Genomic DNA, 19566 nt, shown 5'->3' on the forward strand with positions numbered 1-19566 from the left:
AACCTTTCCACCTATACCTTACCTAGCATTATTGAATATCTGTGGCTGTTACAGTAGAGATTTATTTTTTTTTTTCCCCCCAAGTGCACTTAATTAAGCTAATATAAATGTAGCAGGAGGGGAAAATGAGGAGTTTGAAATGTATTTTTTTCCTACCAGTCCTTCAGTTGTTTATAACATCTTTCAGGGCAGATAAAAGTTGCATGGAGTAGGTTTTTTTAAAGTATAGTTTTAGGAAAAAAAAAATTGGACTTCAGCTATGAGTGATTTTGGTAAGCATATGAGACATTTTCAATACTTAATTGTGATCTGAAATATCTGCAGGTACTAATCAGTAACTGTTCATTAAAACAAGTAATTAAAATCAACAAGGGTTATTGTTTAACAGGTATTTCTTCTCATGTATATTTATGGTTAATGGGTCCTAAAATGTGGAGAGGTGTACTTTGAGATCAACTATAGCTTCCCAAAGTCTCTTGAATTGTCTTAAGTAGGTCAAAATACTACATTTACATAACCACGTGTAAATATACCTCATCTGCCTTTTTCTTGACTGAGTGCTTCATGTTGATTAAAAATAAGAATAATTAAAAAAAAAAAGTCTGAGTAGGTTAAATGCTTAGTCCCATTTTTTTGTTTCAGTGGATCAGTAAAGTTCAGTGCATTAACAGAGTTTGTAAAAATTGCCTGGATAAGTTGAAAAGTAGTCTTCCCTCTCCTCTCCCTTCAGCAGTATGCTATGTTACTTCAATAAGACATGTTAAACATTCAAGTCCAATTTATACTACTATTGGAAAATAAAATAATATAAACAATATAACAATAAGATAATCTTTGACATTTGCTTCTTTGCATTGATTTCCTGTCATCTCCTATAGTTAATACAGTGGGAGTTTGAGAGCTGATTTTTGGAGCTACGGTAATGTTGACATTATGTTAACAATGGTTTATTTTTCAGTGAATCTGTACAGAAGGAAGTATTAATCTCACTGACAAAAAATAAGTTTTCAAACTTTTTATTTTATCTGTATTGAAAATGGGTTAATATTCTATACTGTCCTTTTATTTTAGAAATACCTTCTTTTTTCCCTTTGCTGTATAAAAATAACAGTAGTAAGAAAGATTTTGTTTGCTGCCGAATGATCAGCTTTAGTTTTAGGAGCTGTATTAAATATATGCTTAAACATGAGGTGCTGAATAGAACAGGGGCTTGTAGGGTGAAGGTTTGTTAATCTGTTTGCTCTGTAATATTGCCATACGTGGCTTCTAGTGCAAACTTCTGTTCTGACACACTATTGAGTTTTCCACTGATAGTATATTAGCATAAGACAAAGGAAATTATTACTTTTACATAAAGACTCATGAAAATTACTATGTTAGTTTTACTTGGCTGGCTGACTTGTTTGGACTGATGAGCTGATGTGGAGGTGTAGTAGTAGTGGAGGGGGAATCTGTAGTAATAAATGACAATTTGTTATTCCCCTTTTCAAAGCCTGCTATGTTTTAGTGATTGTGTTTTCCAAAGTTATAAATTAGGAAAAAAATAATTCATGCACAGTATAGAAAACATGGGATGTTCTGGCATAATTTTCTCTTCAGCTCGCATTAGAATTATGTAAAAATCCTTACTACTGTGAAAAGCCATTAGAAATAATTGCAATGTATTATTATTATTAACCATACAGACATTAGTTTTGAGAGGTCTAGTTTCTAAGTAGTGAAAAATAGAGAAATGTTGTTTGAAGATGTATATGTGTAAGATTTATTTTTGCTTTTAAGAATTATTTTGTTGCGGTTCTGTTTGAGAGAGTTTGGTCAGAACACAAATAAGGGTACTAAGAAAAAATGCAAGAAAAACCCTCTTCACTGTGAGGCTGGCTGAACATTGGCACAGGTTGCCTAGAGAGGTTGTGGACTATCCATCCTTGGAGATTTTCAAAACCCAACTGGACACAGTTCTGGGCAACCTGCTCTAGGCGACCCTGCTTAAGCAGGGTGTTAGATTTGGAAGGGATTGAGATTAGTCTCAATTTTCAACTGACATAAATATGTCAGAGCCCTAATATATGTTACAGGAAAGTTTGAATTTACAAAAATTATATCATGAAGTGGGATAAATTATTGTTTATGGAGTGGCATGACATTTCTCATGATACTATTACTGAATACTTTCTAATTAGTTTAGATCTGTTGCACATCTTTGCAGGTAAGGAACTATTTTAACTACAAAACCACTAAATGGATACTGTACTTTGGTTTTGGATTATATTGAAGTTACATTTTATATGCATATTTCGTAATGAATTTTGCATAGGAACTTGCTAATGAACAGGTTGTAGCATGTATTAAAAATTTTTGACAAAAATGTATAAGGCAACAAAGAATTTTATAATTGGCTAATGGCTGCAGTGAAATCAAGTTGTAGTTAACAAAAGCTGTTAAATAAAATCCTGCACTGAGATGGTGGCGGTTACTACTATTTTATGTTTAGTTTTATATTAAGAACAAACAAAACTAAAGCTGAATTGCAAAAATACTTTAAAATAGCTTGAAAAATTTTGGACATTTGGCAATTACACTATTTGAATTATCCGTTTTCCTGTGATGCTGTGTTATAGAAATGACTAGCCTTCACAGGAGTGAGAAAGTGGTTCAATATTCGTTAATCTGGGAGTACCACTTGGGAGGTACAGTATCTAAAGCAAGGCATGCGTCATCCATTAAAGAATAATTTATTTACTAGTTGTTAAATAAGTATGCTTCTCTCTTTCAGACTGTTCACTGAGGATGTATGGCTCCTGTTTAACTAGGTTCGCTTTTAAGACCAGCGATGTTAACATTGATATCAAATTCCCCCCTAAGGTGTGTAGATATTATCTTGTATTAACTAACACTGGTTTTTAAGTCAAGGCCATCAACATTTATTTCTACTCCATTGTCTTCATCTTCTATTGGGGCATACGGTGTTAGAATAGCACAAAGCATACAGTCTTTGATTTGGTGTCAGGTGTGCTATGAATCAAGTGGATAAAGTTTTCATTGCTTATTAGATAACTTTAATTCTGGGGTTTTTTTGGACAATCTTATGCTAGCTTTTTTTTTTTTTTAATTTTTTGAGTAAGCATTGAAGCAATATGAAAATACTTGGCTCTGGGTAAGTGTGCTTTTGCATGCTTGTGATTCAGACAGTAAAATCTTGCAGGTCTTCATTTGCTCTTCCCCCTGCCCTTTTAAAGGTGGGGCTAAAAGTGACAGTTTTCCTTTTATGTTTTAGTCACTTGTGAGTAGATGTCACATTCCAGTTTACAGTTTACTGTGGTAGAAAATTCCTGTGGAGCAATATAACTTACCTTTAAACGTTGAAGTTGTTGGTTCATGTTTAGTATGTGATATTAGCAGCATGTTCTTGTTAGAGGCACAACTGCCGAACGTGGTCTTTTTTTGACTGTTGACTGTATGTGTTGCAGTGGAAGTCAAGATACCTGTTTTGGGTACATAATTACACATAGCATTTCGAAATGATACTGCAGTTAGGAAGCAAAACTGAGCCCTTTTTCAAACAATTACATGTGGAATGTACCATGTCACTTTTTCACAAAGGCGGTGATAATTTTTAGCTTTTCTTTGAACTATTTACAGGTTATCTTTGAAACACCACTTAAATTGATTTCTGGGAAGGAAAGAAAACATTTAAAAATTATAACCTTTAAAAACCCTTGGGAAAGTACTGACATTAGATTTTTTACTGTTGTGCGTTTCTAGTGGCATATGTTGACATTGAAATTGTTGAATGTATGGCAAGTATTTTGTTTTAACTTTATAGAGTCTGTTAATACAGAACTAGAACAGAAGTATTAACTAAAAAAGCTGTAGGCTAGAAGGAAGCTGGCTAATATGTTTACTAGTACCTGTTTTCATGGTGTGGACAGATACAGTTAACTTTTTCATTAGTACTGACACATGATTTCACTTTTGTGAAAGAACATAGTGTTATTAGTTGTGCAACCTAAGTAATTTTAATCAAAGTATAAAATAAAATAGGTTAGTCCAAACAATGTAACCTGCTCTAATTTTGTCATTTTAGATGAGTCAACCAGATGTTCTGATACAGGTGCTTGAAATCTTGAAGAACAGTGGTGAGTTTTAGTTGCATGTTATTTCTATTTAATTAACATTCCACCTGCTGTTCAGTTGTATTTACACTTAATTTTTCTGTAAACTTAAAAAAATTTATTAGTTTTCAACCAAAGTATTTGAGCTGTTTTTATGAAAATGATTTTTATGAATACTAGTGCTTGTGTAAGTGAGGGATGAGAACCTGCAGCCGGACAATGGCAGCCCACATTGTCCAGTTCAGATTGCCAGAATTTATGGTGATAGTATTAGCTGCCAGGTCAAAAACTATTTAACTTTCTAGGAGAAATTCTAAGCAGTAAACCCAAAAGCCACTTTGCACTTGCATATGAACATTAGTGAGAGCTATTACAAGACTTCTGAAACTTGTAGCCTCCTGTTCTGTCAGGAAGTCCTCTAGCCCTGTAATCTGCACATTTTGAACCAAGTGACACAAGTAACATTGCATTTTTGATCCTTCAGGAAATTTTGATAGGTCAGCTCCATAAATGGTTCTCAAACTATCCTGATGGTTCATCAGAGTTCAACCTGTATCTTTCAAATGTTGTAAAGACAAAAATGTTCTAGAAGAGATGCCAGCCCAGTTTTCCTGACGAGGGATTTTTTGTTTTTTCTTTCTTTCCCTGCTAGCTCTGTGATACTGGTGATGAGCATCAAAAGTAACCAGAAAATACTGCTTACTGGTTAGCTATGCAGCACTTAATTGAGTTGTTCTGTTAAAGCGTGGTATAAATGTGGTAGTTTTAAAGATACAATTGGGAAAAATGTAAAAGACTTTAGTACATAATGTTTTTTTTTTCTCCTTGCTTAGCTGTCTACTCAGATGTGGAGTCAGATTTCCATGCCAAAGTTCCTGTTGTCTTTTGCAAAGATGTTAAAAGGTACATGTCATTGAAAAGGATTTTTAATGAGATACCAATTTCTACTATGCTTGTTCATAGCAGCTGCTTGCCTGCACTCCTGATAAGAAGTAGTATTGTAACATTTAGCTAACATTCATCTTAAAGGGGAATTGCTCATACATGAAAATACAATCTAGAAAGAAAGCTTAGGTTTGTTTTTGTGCTTCATAGAGCTCATTAGTTGTGAGTCCGAAAATAGCAGTTCTACTTTTAGTTAAATAGGGGGAAAGTGGAACGGTTTTCAGTTGATATTTAAGATTTCTGCCAGCAATTTAATCCAGGGCTTTAAAAACACTTTATAAGGTACACATTGCCAGAAAGGACACATAATCTGACAGTTTCAGTAAATTCCTAAGAAGGAGCAACCTCCAAAATGAAACATGATTGCTGTATGATGTCCATGTTGCTTTGACTGGCTACAGGTATGTGATTGAAACTCTGGGGAAGTGGTGGGCGTATCTTTTCCTGCGTTTGTAGATTATGCAGAAGCTGGTTTGTGGACTTACCAACTCTTAATATGCAGCAGGCCTGGGTATTTATTTGGTATGTGGAAGATATAAATGGAATTTGAGTTGTGTAAGATTGCACAATTAAGTAATGGCAGAAGTTAGAGCAAATCCTTAATGCTGTTTTATATTTCAGCTGTAATGAAATTCTGTAAGTTCTAGATCCAACTGATGAGTTAACAGAAAATGTGATTATATTCTGTAGCTTTTGTTTTAAAAGTTCAGGTTCTTACATAGGGAGACAGTGATGCATGTTTTTATTATGGTGGATGGGATGCCCCACCACCCTCCTGCCCCAAGCATCATCTGTATATACAAAGCAATAACTCTTTTATCTGTTTTACATTTGTAATTACAGTGGTTTGACATGTAAAGTAAGTGCTAGAAATGATGTGGCTTGCCTTACAACTGACCTGCTGGCTGCGCTTGGTAAACTGGAGCCTGTCCTTATTCCCTTGGTTTTGGCTTTCCGCTACTGGGCTAGAGTAAGTTCATAAATATTGAGGATAATTAAATATGTTTATTTCCTCTTTTTAAGTACTGCATACAATGTAATGCATAATATACCATTAATATGTTTGTGGAAAAGAACTTCATGCCACTAGTTCACCTCTTACCTTAACAGGCCAGAATGAGACTGAAGATTTGGTGTGAAACTGTAAATATATATGAAGCTTGCACTATTCTGTTAGCAAGCTATTGTGCTAGTTCCTTAAAACTAGTTAACTGATCCTTGAAAACCAGCTCAATGGAGCAATCGGGCCTTGCAAACTTTCTGCTACTGAGGTCACATTGAAAAAAGTTAACTTGCTCAAAAAAGGGTCTGTTGTCATACCCTGCTGTACTTCTTACAGGCATCAACAGTGGTAACAGGAACCAAGTTACAATGTTTACAGCTAGTGTTTAACTGTCTTGTAGTTCAGTCCTGAAATTGCTGCCAGGCCATACTTGACTTACAATGTCTTGGCTTTACTGAAAAATCAGTTGCATGGTATTATTATTGTTGCTTGATTTAGCAAGGTATTTTTACAAAAATTGTTGTTTTACAACATATAAGTAGCAGTAGTAGAAACTACAAAGAACTGTTCAAAGTCTAATACGTTTATTACAACTCTTGAGTTCCCATAGAATAGATCAGTATGAGATTACAGCCAGATGCATAGAATCCCCATCTCCAATAAAAAAATACCTGATAGTTGACTAAAATTTTGGCTAGGAACATAAATGTGTCCCACAATCACAAAATGTGATGAAACTGAAGAGTGTAACTTAAGGCACTGTCTGAATTACTATAATTTGCATTTTGCCTGTATGTGGCATAGCATGACTGCAGTTTCTGAGATAAAAAGATTTTCTGTTTCACTTTAGTAAGTATCTCACATTTCTTTAGTATTTGTCCTTTTATAATAGATTTTAAATTAAAATGCTGATGTTACATCAGAAAAGTAATGATTTATTCTCTTACAGCTCTGTCACATTGACTGTCAGGCTGAAGGTGGGATTCCCTCATATTCATTTGCCTTAATGGTGATATTTTTCCTTCAACAAAGAAAACCACGTATTTTACCATCCTATTTGGGCAATTGGGTGAGTTGACATTATTTCTGTGTTCTGCAAGGTCATAAAATACACAGAATTTGATTGCCTAAGAAATTTGTAAATAGAACGCATTGGTACTTAATCCTCACACAGTTGATGCCTGACAATTCTGATGACTTTTTTAAAAAGGCAGCTGCTATAGCCTGTGCAATTGTGTCATGCTGTATTTTGGAGAAGAGGCAAATATTTCCTTCTGTAATTCTCTGAATTTATTTCTCTGACATCAGTTATTCTTGAGGGGGATAAATATCACAATTGTCAGTGTTACCTTTGGTGAAAACTTTTGGTTTTATGTATTGTATACAGTCTTGCTTCAGAGCTACTTTAATTGTTGTTAGATTGAAGGCTTTGATTCAAAGAGGCCAGATGACCACCAGCTGAAAGGTATAGAAGAAGACGAGTTTGTACGGTGGGAGTACAAACCACCAACAAATGGTGCAGGAAAAAACTCAGTTGGAGCGGAAAGTAAAACTAAAGTTGAACAACAAAAAGGTGGTGGCAAGAAGGTAACAAGCTCGGAAGTGGACAACCAAAGTAATGCAAAGGAGAAACACGGCAATGTAAGTCATGGCTTTATTTCATTGAAAACCATACTCTACCTCTTGTCCCTATTTTTTATGTTTCAACATTTGTATTGGATGGAACCAGGAAAAAAATGGGAATTCTCATTTCTTATTGTAGTTGAGCATTCTTGTCCATGTGTTTCAGTCTCTCTTAGCATTCAAAACCCCTCACCAAGTTTCACTGGGGCAACTGTGGTTAGAACTGTTGAAGTTTTACACACTGGAATTTGCTTTGGAGGAATACGTCATCAGCATACGGGTACAAGAACTCTTGACCAGAGAGAATAAAAACTGGCCTAAAAGGCGAATAGCCATTGAAGGTAGGATAATACTCTTCTCTAGTTCTGTAGTAATCCTGCATTATTATCTTTATTTACCTAAGACTTACAGGTCTGTCACAAGAAGTCTGGGCAATAAATTAAATTAATAATTAGGGGAGAAAGTAATTTTTTTTTTTATGTTTTGTCAGCTATTTAGTCTGTTTAAAGACAAATTTTCTGTTTAGTACTACTTTTTTGCAACTTTGGTCCTTGAAATACAAAGTGTAAATTTGTCTCACTGTTTCTTGCCATTCTGTTCTTATTTCTATATGTTTCATTCTTTCTATAAGTCATTATTTATTCCTTTTTTAATAAATCTGATATTACGAATTTTCAGCACCTCCAGCTGCATTTCCAAAACCCACAATGTTATTTTGAGTGTTTCCAGCTATAGGTTAGCTCTGATCAGAGTGAAGTGGAGCAAATCCATCAAAGTAACACATACCCCCACGCCCCCAGCACCCGCAGTTGTCCCTTTCCCTGTTGGTAGTATTTCCATACTGTGAAATTGAATGTCATGTCATAGGCTATGCTTCAGGGCCTGAGTATCCTGCTAAGGGAAACGCTCTTTTCAGGCAGCAAGACCATATGAATTTTATGATAATACATAGCTTGAGTTATATATGTTGGGGAGAGAAAGAAGGAAAATTATTTTGTCTATTACTTCTTTATAGCTAGAAGACATCTTTATTTCTGTTCCTCAACTCAGAAAAATATGTAAACAATACTTAAGAGGGAAAGTCACAGAGCAATGCATAACATTCTGAATTGGCCTTAAGAATAGAGAAACTGGGTATTTGAGGAAGGTTAAGAAACCATTTAAGGTGATATTTTTATAAAAGCATAAATAATGAATTTTGGACACTTTCTAGAGATGTTGATGAAGTAGCTTTTCTGTAACACACATGAAGTGATGGAGAGGGCAAGGAGAAATAGGTCAAAGAAAATCATGAAGACAGAGAATTAGTTACTAAAGTTATATTGAAGGATAAGTCAGTAAGGTACAAGAAGAGCAAGAAGGAAAAGTGAAAAGGAGAAAAACAAGTTGGGGCACATGTTGAATAGTGGGTCTTGAGATCACTTCTGTGGCTTTAATTTCCTCTCCCAATTCTTTTCTTCAGTCACTTTTAGCTAGAGAGTTTTAAAACTAGAGTAGTGTTTATTCAGCATGTGGGAAACTAAAACCTGTAAGAAGAAACGGCAAATTACTGAGGAAGAAAGGGAAAATAATTTCAAATAACAGATTGCATTCTGGTTCTGATACCTGCTATTGTTGGTCTTTTTGTGTTGTTTTGTTTGTTTTATGTTTTTTGGTTTTAATTTTTGATTTTTATTTTTTTTTAATGTTAAGTTTGTAACTGAAATTATGAAGTAACAGAATCTCAGTTTGATACTATCTTCCCAGGCAAACTTATAGCAACTATGCAAGTGCTCTTTTTACATGGAAAACATGTTTGATCTAGAAATCGCTAGGAAGGACTAAGAATGAAACCTGGTGAGATTGGTTCCTGTAATCCTTATAATCTTAATGTTACTCTTAGAGAAATCAATTTCTTAAGGGAAATGCAAATCCTTCTTCAGTGAAGGAAAAAAGTTCAGGCAGGCCTACATTTATTTTGCCTTTGTTTATTTTCATTTCTAGTTTAGTAATTGACCATAATATAATGGTACAATATATCTGTGGTTTCTTTTTAAATAGCACTATTTAGAATGGTTTATGATAGCCAACCATTCATGGCCACACGTGTGTTGTGTTTTGTATGGAAGAAGTCCAAAAAACCTTGTGGGCCCTACTAAGTATGTCCAAATACAATTCTGGATTATATTGTAGGAATCTCTTTTTAACTGCTGTATCATAACTTAGGTATTTCAGCTGCTTTAGTGAAATGTAGAAATTAAAGATTAGTAATGAAATTGTTCTTTTTCTTCCTAGATCCTTTTGCACTAAAGAGGAATGTTGCACGAAGTCTAAATAGCCAGATGGTATTTGAGTACATCCTGGAGCGATTTAGGACAGCGTATAAATATTTTGCATGTCCGCAAAGTAAAGATGGGATTAAATCCAAACCAGATACCAAGAAAAAAGAAAAAGGGAAAATGAATAATAAGAAATCCACAAGATCTGAAGAGCCTGTAGTCAACTGTTGCCTTCCACAAGGAGAAAAAGTTGTAGATAAACAAAATATAGGAAGTGGATGTAACGTACCAGAGAATGAACTTGAATGTAATGAAGCGGTAGAAGCTGTAGCCAAAAGATGTACTTCCAGGAACATAGACTCTTTGCTACTTTCAACATTGGACTCTAGTTATGATGAAGACAAAGAAGAAGCTTTATCCCTTATTTCTAATGAATGCTGTGAATTAAAGCAAAAATCACTGAAAGAGAGGGATGATTTAGAAATTTCAGTTTGTGTAACTGAAGGTGAGCTAAGCCACCATTGTAACTGCAGTGAACATCAGCCCTATGACACAAATTCTAGTAATGAATTTTCTGATGCTGAAAATAGACAGAGTTTGGTTACAGAGTCTTTACAGAAGAGTAAGTGCACTGGCACACCAGCTACCTCGCCCAACTGCAAAGCAATGGTGGACGCTCATGATCTCAAAGATGAAGGCAGACTCTCTACAGAAGAAATGCATTATGTGTTTGATAAGTTTATTTTGACTTCGGGAAAGGTAAGCTGTGTATTTAAGAAGGGCCGGTCATGTATCAGTGGGCTATTACATTTAAATCACTAAAACTGAGGGTGGATGGAGACAGGATTCTCCTGATGATTGTTTCAGTCTCTGTTATGAATGGTAGCTGTAGCCTTTTTAGAGTATCTGTTACTCAGGACTGGAAAACACTGAACCTGTATGCCGTTTGGAATAAATAGTGTGTTGCCCCATTTTATGGAAAGCTTTCTGATTTCCACACAAGAAAATAAAATCCTGGGGTTTGTTTTTTGTTTGTTTTGAGTTCCACCCCCCTCCCTGCCCCTTCCTCTTCTACTTTCTTGTAGAATTGCTAGGTGTTCTTAGGCACTGTGAGAACTAAATGCAGCCTATTGGGAGGTGTTCTTCTGTTCTTTGTAGAGACTCTGTTGCTGTTCATATGTTAAATGTTCTTGGTTGCATGACTTACCTGGAAATGTTAGGTCTGTTGCTATCTTAGAAGTAAAATTGCATTTGTGCACTTCCCCCCCCCCTCCCCCCACAAAAGCCACCAACTATAGTATGCAGCATCTGCAAACGGGATGGACATTCCAAAAATGACTGCCCAGAGGATTTCAAGAAAATTGATCTAAAACCACTACCACCAATGACAGACAGATTTCGGGAAATACTTGATATAGTTTGTAAAAGATGTTTTGGTAAGTTGGAAAAGTGTTTGTACTCCACTGTAAACTGTGATCTGTAATCTGGAAAAAATAAAAACTGTGGCATTAAATTACTTACTCTAGTAAATTCAGTAGGAAGCAGCTCTTCCAGTTACCCTAGGCTACAAATTGATCAATAATTTTATTTTCATATAATCCATGGTTGTGATACCGAATTCTTAGAGCAGATTTGAGAAACTAATACTATACAGGATTTCTTCACTGGGTTTGTAAAAAGTTACTAGTGTTCCCAGAAATTAGGCTCTGGGCAAAATTAGTTTTTGTGTTTGTCAAATTCTGTGGCTTCTTTTGGAAAAAGCTCCTTTTGGGTGCTGTGGTGGCTTAACCTTGGCTGGATGTGAGGTGCCCACCAAGCCATTCTGTGTTTGAATAATTGCAGAAAAATCAGACGTCTGAAATAAAATCCTAACAACTCTAATGATATCATGAAAAAGAAAAATTCATATTCAAGGAAAGTAAATGTAGCAACAAAAAAAAAGGTATCCAATACTTCTAATTAGCTGAAAAAGATTTTTGAGGTAGCTGAATGTCACATCTGACTATGTTTTAACTTGTTTTTACTTAGATGAATTATCCCCTCCTTTATCTGAGCAACAAAACAGAGAACAAATTCTGGCAAGTTTGGAAAGATTTATTCGAAAAGAGTATAATGGTATGTAACACTAGGTAGTGATTCTTGATAATGCTTTTTTCATTCATGTTGTCCAGAGCATGAAGATGTAGTTTGTCTCATTATTGCTCATTTTCCTTGCTTAAAGCAGTGGTGTCTCTTCTGAATGTAAAGCTATCTTGCAGACTTCTAAACTGAACATCGCTCAATGCTATTCCATGGAAATGTCCCTGGAGTGGAGGAAGAGCTGCAAGAGTAACAATGCAGATACAGGACTATAGCAGTCAGGACAAAAAGAAAATTTGAATAGGCCCTGGCCAGTTGGGTTTACTGTTATCTGGGTCTTGGGCCAAGTACTTTTGTTGCCTAGTCACCAGTGTTTAAGTATCTTAGAAATCCTAATGAGTTTGTTATCTTCACATCCCTTTTATAAAACAGGCAAAAGTATCCTACTACAACCATGGGAGGCAAGGCACAAAAATGCAAAGTGATTTTTTGTAGGTGTTGTAAAACAGTACTAGTGCGAGGTACTAAACCCAGGTCTCCTGAATTCCAGTCCATTGCTTTACACAGAAGTCAATCCGTTCTGCTGTAGCTGGCCTGTGGTCAAGGAACTGTGAATTGCACTTCCATCCACTGGCTGTGCCCTCCACTTACTGGCAGCAGCTGAGGATTGAGACCTGTTAGAGAACCTTGAAAGACTTAAGATTTCTGATTCTATTAAAGGCTAGGAAAAAGCTGTGAATAGGTGTTTATATATATATTCCTAGCACTGATTTCAGTTGAACAGATAAATGTATCCTTTTCAGTTAGGAAGAAACTGCTTCCTCTCAGTTATATAATTTTGCTTTCCTTTACAAGAATGAAAATAGATTATAATACTGTGTTTCAAACAAAAATGTAAACAAAACAATCGGGGAAAGAGTGTTCCATGAAGTATATTAATCTTATTGCTTGCATCTTCTTGAACAGTATGTTATGGTTACAGAAACTTACTGATTGACTAAATTTAGCTAGTCAGAGGAAAAATATGCAACCTAGATAAAGTAAGAGTGGAACCAGAAATACTGCTTGGACTACCCTAAGAGTAGCTCTGTCTTACCTGTGGGGTAAAGCTGCACTGGTGACAGGGTTTGCACATTGTTTTCGTGTATTTAAAACAGGAAAGTGGAGTCACTTACCACAAAACATTGCATCACATTTAGAGATGCTGTTTAATTGTTATAGTAACTCTGTAACATACCTCACTCATAAAAATTACTTGGGCTTTATCCTGCCTTACTTTCTATAAAGATTTTTTAAAGTATTGTGCTTCCTCCTTTATCAAAGGTGAAGTCTTAGAAGAGACATTGTAAGCTCTGTCTTACAGCTCATTTTTATGGGCACCTACACATCTCAGTTAAGCAATATTCCATAGTAAGCACTTACCATTCAACTGTAAAAGAATTTATGTTTTTTTGGTCTACTCTTTTCATCAGACAAAGCCAGACTTTGCTTGTTTGGCTCTTCAAAGAATGGATTTGGATTTCGGGACAGTGATCTAGATATCTGCATGACGTTGGAAGGCCATGAAAATGCAGAGGTAAGAGTTTTGAAATTGATAAAATTTTAAGGTTTTTTAATTCAGTTAAGACTTCTGTACACAGAAAAGGTAGGATTTTGCTAGTAGCACGTTGGCTTGTTGCGCTCTGCACAGTTGAAGCAAGATAGAGCCTATTTTACTTTTACACATTTAGTATACTGTAGATGTCCCCATAGAGAATCACCAGTTTATGTAAATTCATGTACTGGCTTATTGCTTATTTCTTTAAGTACATAGACTTTTCCTCTATGAAATACATGTTTGATAGTAAATGTGCTTGTTGGGATAGGATCCATGTTTTAACATCTGAAGCTGTGATATTTCTTCTTCCTAGAAATTAAACTGTAAAGAAATAATAGAAGGTTTGGCAAAAGTTCTTAAGAAGCATCCAGGTAGGTGTTTCAAAGTATTATCTGTTTTGTATTTACATTTACTATATATGTAGTTAATGGAAATGTTTTATGTACTAAAGTGTTGCTTCCCCAGGTTTGAGAAACATCTTGCCTATAACAACAGCCAAAGTGCCTATAGTAAAATTTGAACACAGACGAAGTGGCTTAGAAGGAGATATCAGTTTATACAATACACTGGTAAGCATCTGTTTGTGTTTGGTTTTGTGTTCAAAGAAAGCTTTTTAATTCATTATAACTCACTCAAATAATCATGAGGGAATAATTTTGAAACGAGAATTAAAATGGTTTTTTGTGTTAGGGTTTTTTTCTACATTATTTAAATTCAGTGGCCCACACCCTCAGCCCAACCCAAGTAGCTGTATAACCTGATGGCAGAGCAGCATCATGGCACACAAAGCATTTTTGTGAATGCTTCTGAAAAGCTGTTAGTGCCACATTCACCATGGCCTTTCTGCTCTCATGAATAGTACATCTCACCCCAGCTTACATCTAGCACAGTGTAATTGCATGATTTCTTATGTAATGGGCTCACGTTCACCTGTGAAGAAGATGCGATTTGTGGAATTTGTCCTAATGTGAGTCATCTTATGGACTTACTTCTTTGCTGGTGTTTTCCAAAGTTCTTGTTGTTGTTACTGCATTAATATTGTTCTGATTACACCTTTCAGTTATGTTTCTGCAGGAATTGTTGCATGAATTTTACGGAATATTGTTGTGATTTTTCGCCCTCCAATTGTATTATGTGTCTCCTGTTATTGAACTGCAGACTATACTATAATTGACCATAAAGTACATTGAAACACCTGTTTGATTTTTTTTTTTTCTCCCCCCGCCCTTTTCCCAGGCACAGCATAACACAAGAATGCTGGCTACATATGCAGCTATTGATCCTAGAGTGCAATATCTGGGCTATACAATGAAGGTTTTTGCAAAGGTAATATAAAAAGAAGGTACTTACTTGTATAATACAGTGTTTTCTCATACAGCCACTGAGTTTACCTTTTGCTAATACCAATTGTAAAGGAGACAGTAGAATGCTATTAGTATGAAGTGCACTTTCTTAAGCTGACTGTGCTCCATCTGATCATGCGTGTCAGAATCAAGTTCTTCAGTCCTGGTATCTTCTGCTATCCGTTGAAAGATTTTTGTCTAAGAAGAAGCTGGTTAAAGGAAAACTTAGATTTTTTTTTTTTTTTTTTTTTTCAGTTTCAAACCATCTACAATGCAAAAAAAAAACCCCAAAACCAAAACCCAAACAACTCAAACAAACAAAACTGGCAACAGTGGTAACTGTAAGATGTAGGGGCATGTGGCTGTGCATGGGCTTCCCAAGTTTCCATATCTAGGACCCACCCAGTGATTACTGCAGCTTTCTTTTGGCCTACTTGCCTTGTTTTACTTACTATAAGAGTCAGGAGTAGGTGTGAGTTGATGAATGAATGCCTAAGTCTCTACTTGATGTGCTTAGGACATACACTTGACTTTAAGAGTTTGGAAATACCAAGTACTAAATCCCCTGCATCTTTTTTTCTTATGATATTCTAACAAAGCAGCATACTCTGCAGCCTTTGATAATTGAAACATGGTGTTTCTTTTTATTCAAGCTGCACTATTAAAATACATTCCCCAAATGCATCCAAAGAAAGCTTAGTGAAACAGGGGCAAATAAAAAATGGGTTATAGAGAGTGTATCATGCTACCAGATGTTAATGTAGTAAAATGCCTCAAAGTGAATAAAATAACTTTGTTCCAGAATGGAATGTACGTGTTCATTTTACTGTCACCAAGACTAGTAATGACTTTTTTTGGTGTGGTCACATTAGTGCAGAATATTGCCATGTCACTTCTGTGTCCAGATGAAAACCACCTTGTGTTTATAATAATGAATCTTACATTTTTTTGCAGTATTGCATAATATTATATACATTCTCAAAATCTTACTGTAAAGACAAAGTTTCCAAGTTGTGGGACATACACTCTTGAATGTATATGTATGGAGGTGACTTCATAGCTATACAAATACTCTGTGTTTAAGCAAAATGCTTCCTCCTCTGTTTGCATTGGCAGAAAAAACAGGAAACAGCTGTCATTGCTGCTCCTAATGTGAAAGTAATTTGTAAATCCCTGTTTTTACCAGACCTAGGAGGTTAAAAATGTGTTGTTTGTTATGACACATACTTGAAGCAGAGGGTAACTTAGAAGTAGGTGATGTAGAAAGGTTATACTGTAACAAGATTTTCAAGCATAGTAAGGTAATTCATTGATGCTTGTTTTACGCTGTCTTGTGCAGGCTAGACCATGGTTTAGTTAGGTATGTGTACGTATGCTAGCAAAATGCCAGGTGTTGCCTAAGTTGCCAGTATGGCATGGAAATACTTGCCTATTAATTAATTATTTTAAAAAACAACAACAAGGGGGAAACCAAAACAATAAGGAATCATAGAAACAGCTCTAGCAACATGAGTTTAGGAAAATTAAATTTTACAGTATTGAAGCTTGGACATCAGATGTGGAGGTTTGTTGGGATATCTGTTTTGGGGAGTTTGATTTGTTTTTTTTCAATTCAGCACATTATAAACTAAAAAAAAATATTTTGGCTGTGAGAAGCTTTTCTGCTTTTATGTTAGTGAAATTGTGCTGTGGATTTGCCAGATTGCACTTGACTCTAAGACATTTATTTTTCAGGCTTCATAAAACAATTTTTAGTTATGAGATGAATATATTTTCTGTTACTGATGGGCTTTCTGTTTGCTTTCTGACATAATTGTTAGTCTTGAATAATAAAATGTAAATTCAGTATTTTGTTTAAAATGTGTTTTTTCAGCGCTGCGATATTGGAGATGCATCCCGTGGTAGTCTGTCTTCATATGCCTATATTCTTATGGTTTTGTACTTTCTACAGCAGAGAAATCCACCAGTTATTCCAGTTCTTCAGGAGGTAGGTTTTCAGAAAAAGGCTATGAAAATAGATGCACTGTTTCTTCAAGCCAAATATGAGAAGTCTGGGCTTTTAGGATCAGGGGGATGAGTGAAATATGTGGCCCTTCTGCATTAGCAGGTTCCTAACTCCCACTTGGTTTTAGTGAGTAAAACTTACCAAGAAAATTACAACAAAATCGGGAATCTGTTGGACCTAAGTTCTGCTATTACATTTAATTTGGGATTTTGGTCTTAGGATGATATTTATATGCTGAACAGGATAGAAAAAAGAATTGGCAGGTGGTATGGAGAGAAGGGAATTGTAATTATGAGACTGTGCCAGAGGCTCTTGAGATGTGACTCCAGTTCTTCCATCAGTTACTGTCAGAAGCGTTATTTATTGCTCAACACCTTATCTGTAAGAGAAAAATTTTATTTTATGATTTGATGAGAGGAAAAAAAAAAGGTAACTAATGCTTTGGTACAACTTTAAAGGTGCTATTTTACATGTGCCAGGAAACTTATTAAGAAAATCGTGTTCTGTACCTCCATTGCATGGGTGAGGAGAATATAATTAGTCAGCTATCTCCCTCTTCCTGGATACAGTCTGGAACTCCCAAACACTTCTGAAAATTACCCCTTCCTGACTTTTTTGTTGTCTGTGTGCGAGAGGAAAATTGGCTTAAGCACTGCAGTTGAGACTCAGACTTTCTTGCTGATACTTTAGTCGTGGTTGGGGGTTGTTATTGCTACCCTGAGAGTGCATTTAAATAACAGTGGAATTTCCCCTTGGCTTTACTAAAGTCAAAATGTAATAGGAGTCATATAAAGTCTCCTTAGAGATTTTGTGGGCAAGAGGGATGTCAGAATCTTGATGAGGTAATTCAGTCATGTTTTCTTAGTTGCAAAGAACAAGTAAAAATAAAATACCAAATAATTTGAGAGAGGTATAGCAATAATGCAAAAAGACTTTCAAACTTTTTACCAATGGGAAATTCCGCCTGTGTAAGATGTAATTGTTAAAATGAAAAGATTTATATTTTTGTATTATTTCTTACCAGCAAAACTGCAAGTCTTTTATGGTGACTTTGAATTAAAGTGGTAACTGTATCCCTCTCTACTTGGGCAGATATTTGATGGAAAACAGATTCCACAAAGAATGGTGGATGGATGGAATGCCTTTTTCTTTGATGACATGGAAGAATTGGTAATATTCTAATTCCAGAAGAGTCACTAAAATTTAAAGCTTGTTTTTATGGGAAAGTAATACATTTCTAATGGTGTAATATATAAAAACGTAGTTGAACTTCCATATCCATATTATTATAACTTCCCAAATGAGTCCTGTTTTTCTGAAATGAATGTCTGCTTTTTCTTGGTTTATTTTAAATAATTTCTAAATAACATAAATCAGGAAAAATACTTTTTACTCTTAATAAACATCCAGGATTGAGGTAGTGGTAGCTGTAGTGATTTAACCTTACTTTAACCAAGTAAAGCTGTTTGTGGTAGACAAACTCATAATTAGAGAGGTAGTTCAGGAGGAGAAGTACTTCAGTAACTGCAGCTGAATAAATTGTTCTTCAATTGCATGCAGAAGAAGCGTCTGCCTTCTCTTGGAAAGAACACTGAATCACTTGGAGAACTCTGGCTAGGGTTGCTGCGATTCTACACTGAAGAATTTGACTTCAAGGAGTATGTGATCAGCATCCGGCAGAAGAAGCTGTTAACTACGTTTGAGAAACAGTGGACATCCAAATGTATTGCCATTGAAGGTACTTATCTGCTGAATTTTTGTTCCATTAATGAGGGGGGTGATAAATGCTGTTGCTTGAGGATCTGTTCTCTTTGCACAGGATCTTTATGTGAGGAAACTACCATCAATATTTAGAAAAAGCATTGTTTGCAAGTCCTACAGCTTACAAAATCAGATTAGACTCCTAACGTTTAGTATACGTCAATAAATTGCTCTTGCTTTATTATGGTTAGTCACATATTTTTAAAACATTCAGCATTGCTTTGCTGTCATGTACTCTGTGAGTGCATGTAAAATGGAATTCTCTGTGTTAAAATAAAAAAAAAATGGTTGCAGCATATTTTTTCCTGATTTGGTTTTCTCCCTTCTTTACACAGATCCTTTTGACTTGAATCATAATCTTGGTGCTGGAGTCTCCAGGAAAAGTAAGCTGTTAATGTCTACTAATGATTCATGTTGACTAATTTCTAAAGCGTTGTGCCTTTTCTGTTGTTTTCCAACAACTTTGTCTTTCTTTAATAGTGACCAATTTCATAATGAAGGCATTTATCAATGGGAGAAAATTATTTGGTACCCCATTCTACCCAACTGTTGGAAGAGAAGCTGTAAGTTTTCATAGTTTTTAGTATGTTTTTTACTTTCCTTTGTCCACTGAATTGATGCATCCAAAGCAAATCTCTTGTATGTTTTTATCAATTTGGTGTGCACAATATACGTAATTATGCATCATCTGCATAAAATGTGCAGCTTAGTATTGAGCTCCTGCAATATAAAATTCACAGGAGTAGTTGGATAGGTCATGGGTATTTTTGGCAGGATTGGGGAAAGTAAGCTTATATTGGGTTTTGGGTTTGTTTTTTATAAAACTTTTCATTATGTGAC

General features: G+C 35.3%; 1 protein-coding gene across 2 annotated transcripts in view; it reads left to right on the plus strand.

Moving 5' to 3' along the window:
* ZCCHC11 (zinc finger, CCHC domain containing 11) overlaps window positions 1-19566 on the plus strand; it is a 40588-nt gene that overhangs the window by 8913 nt on the left and 12109 nt on the right. For both annotated transcript variants that reach the window (XM_010582367.1, XM_010582369.1), the window contains exons 5-23: window positions 2774-2862; window positions 4085-4136; window positions 4946-5015; window positions 5901-6027; window positions 7010-7129; window positions 7480-7701; window positions 7850-8024; window positions 9958-10700; window positions 11227-11377; window positions 11970-12056; window positions 13493-13596; window positions 13931-13988; window positions 14083-14186; window positions 14854-14943; window positions 16834-16947; window positions 18058-18135; window positions 18526-18703; window positions 19062-19109; window positions 19207-19289. In XM_010582367.1, the coding sequence (XP_010580669.1) occupies window positions 2774-2862; window positions 4085-4136; window positions 4946-5015; window positions 5901-6027; window positions 7010-7129; window positions 7480-7701; window positions 7850-8024; window positions 9958-10700; window positions 11227-11377; window positions 11970-12056; window positions 13493-13596; window positions 13931-13988; window positions 14083-14186; window positions 14854-14943; window positions 16834-16947; window positions 18058-18135; window positions 18526-18703; window positions 19062-19109; window positions 19207-19289 (2693 nt within the window). The remainder of the gene's footprint in view (window positions 1-2773; window positions 2863-4084; window positions 4137-4945; window positions 5016-5900; window positions 6028-7009; window positions 7130-7479; window positions 7702-7849; window positions 8025-9957; window positions 10701-11226; window positions 11378-11969; window positions 12057-13492; window positions 13597-13930; window positions 13989-14082; window positions 14187-14853; window positions 14944-16833; window positions 16948-18057; window positions 18136-18525; window positions 18704-19061; window positions 19110-19206; window positions 19290-19566) is intronic.

This window comes from Haliaeetus leucocephalus, unplaced genomic scaffold (assembly GCF_000737465.1).
Source record: "Haliaeetus leucocephalus isolate CR32 unplaced genomic scaffold, Haliaeetus_leucocephalus-4.0 Scaffold848, whole genome shotgun sequence".
Taxonomy (NCBI): domain Eukaryota; kingdom Metazoa; phylum Chordata; class Aves; order Accipitriformes; family Accipitridae; genus Haliaeetus; species Haliaeetus leucocephalus.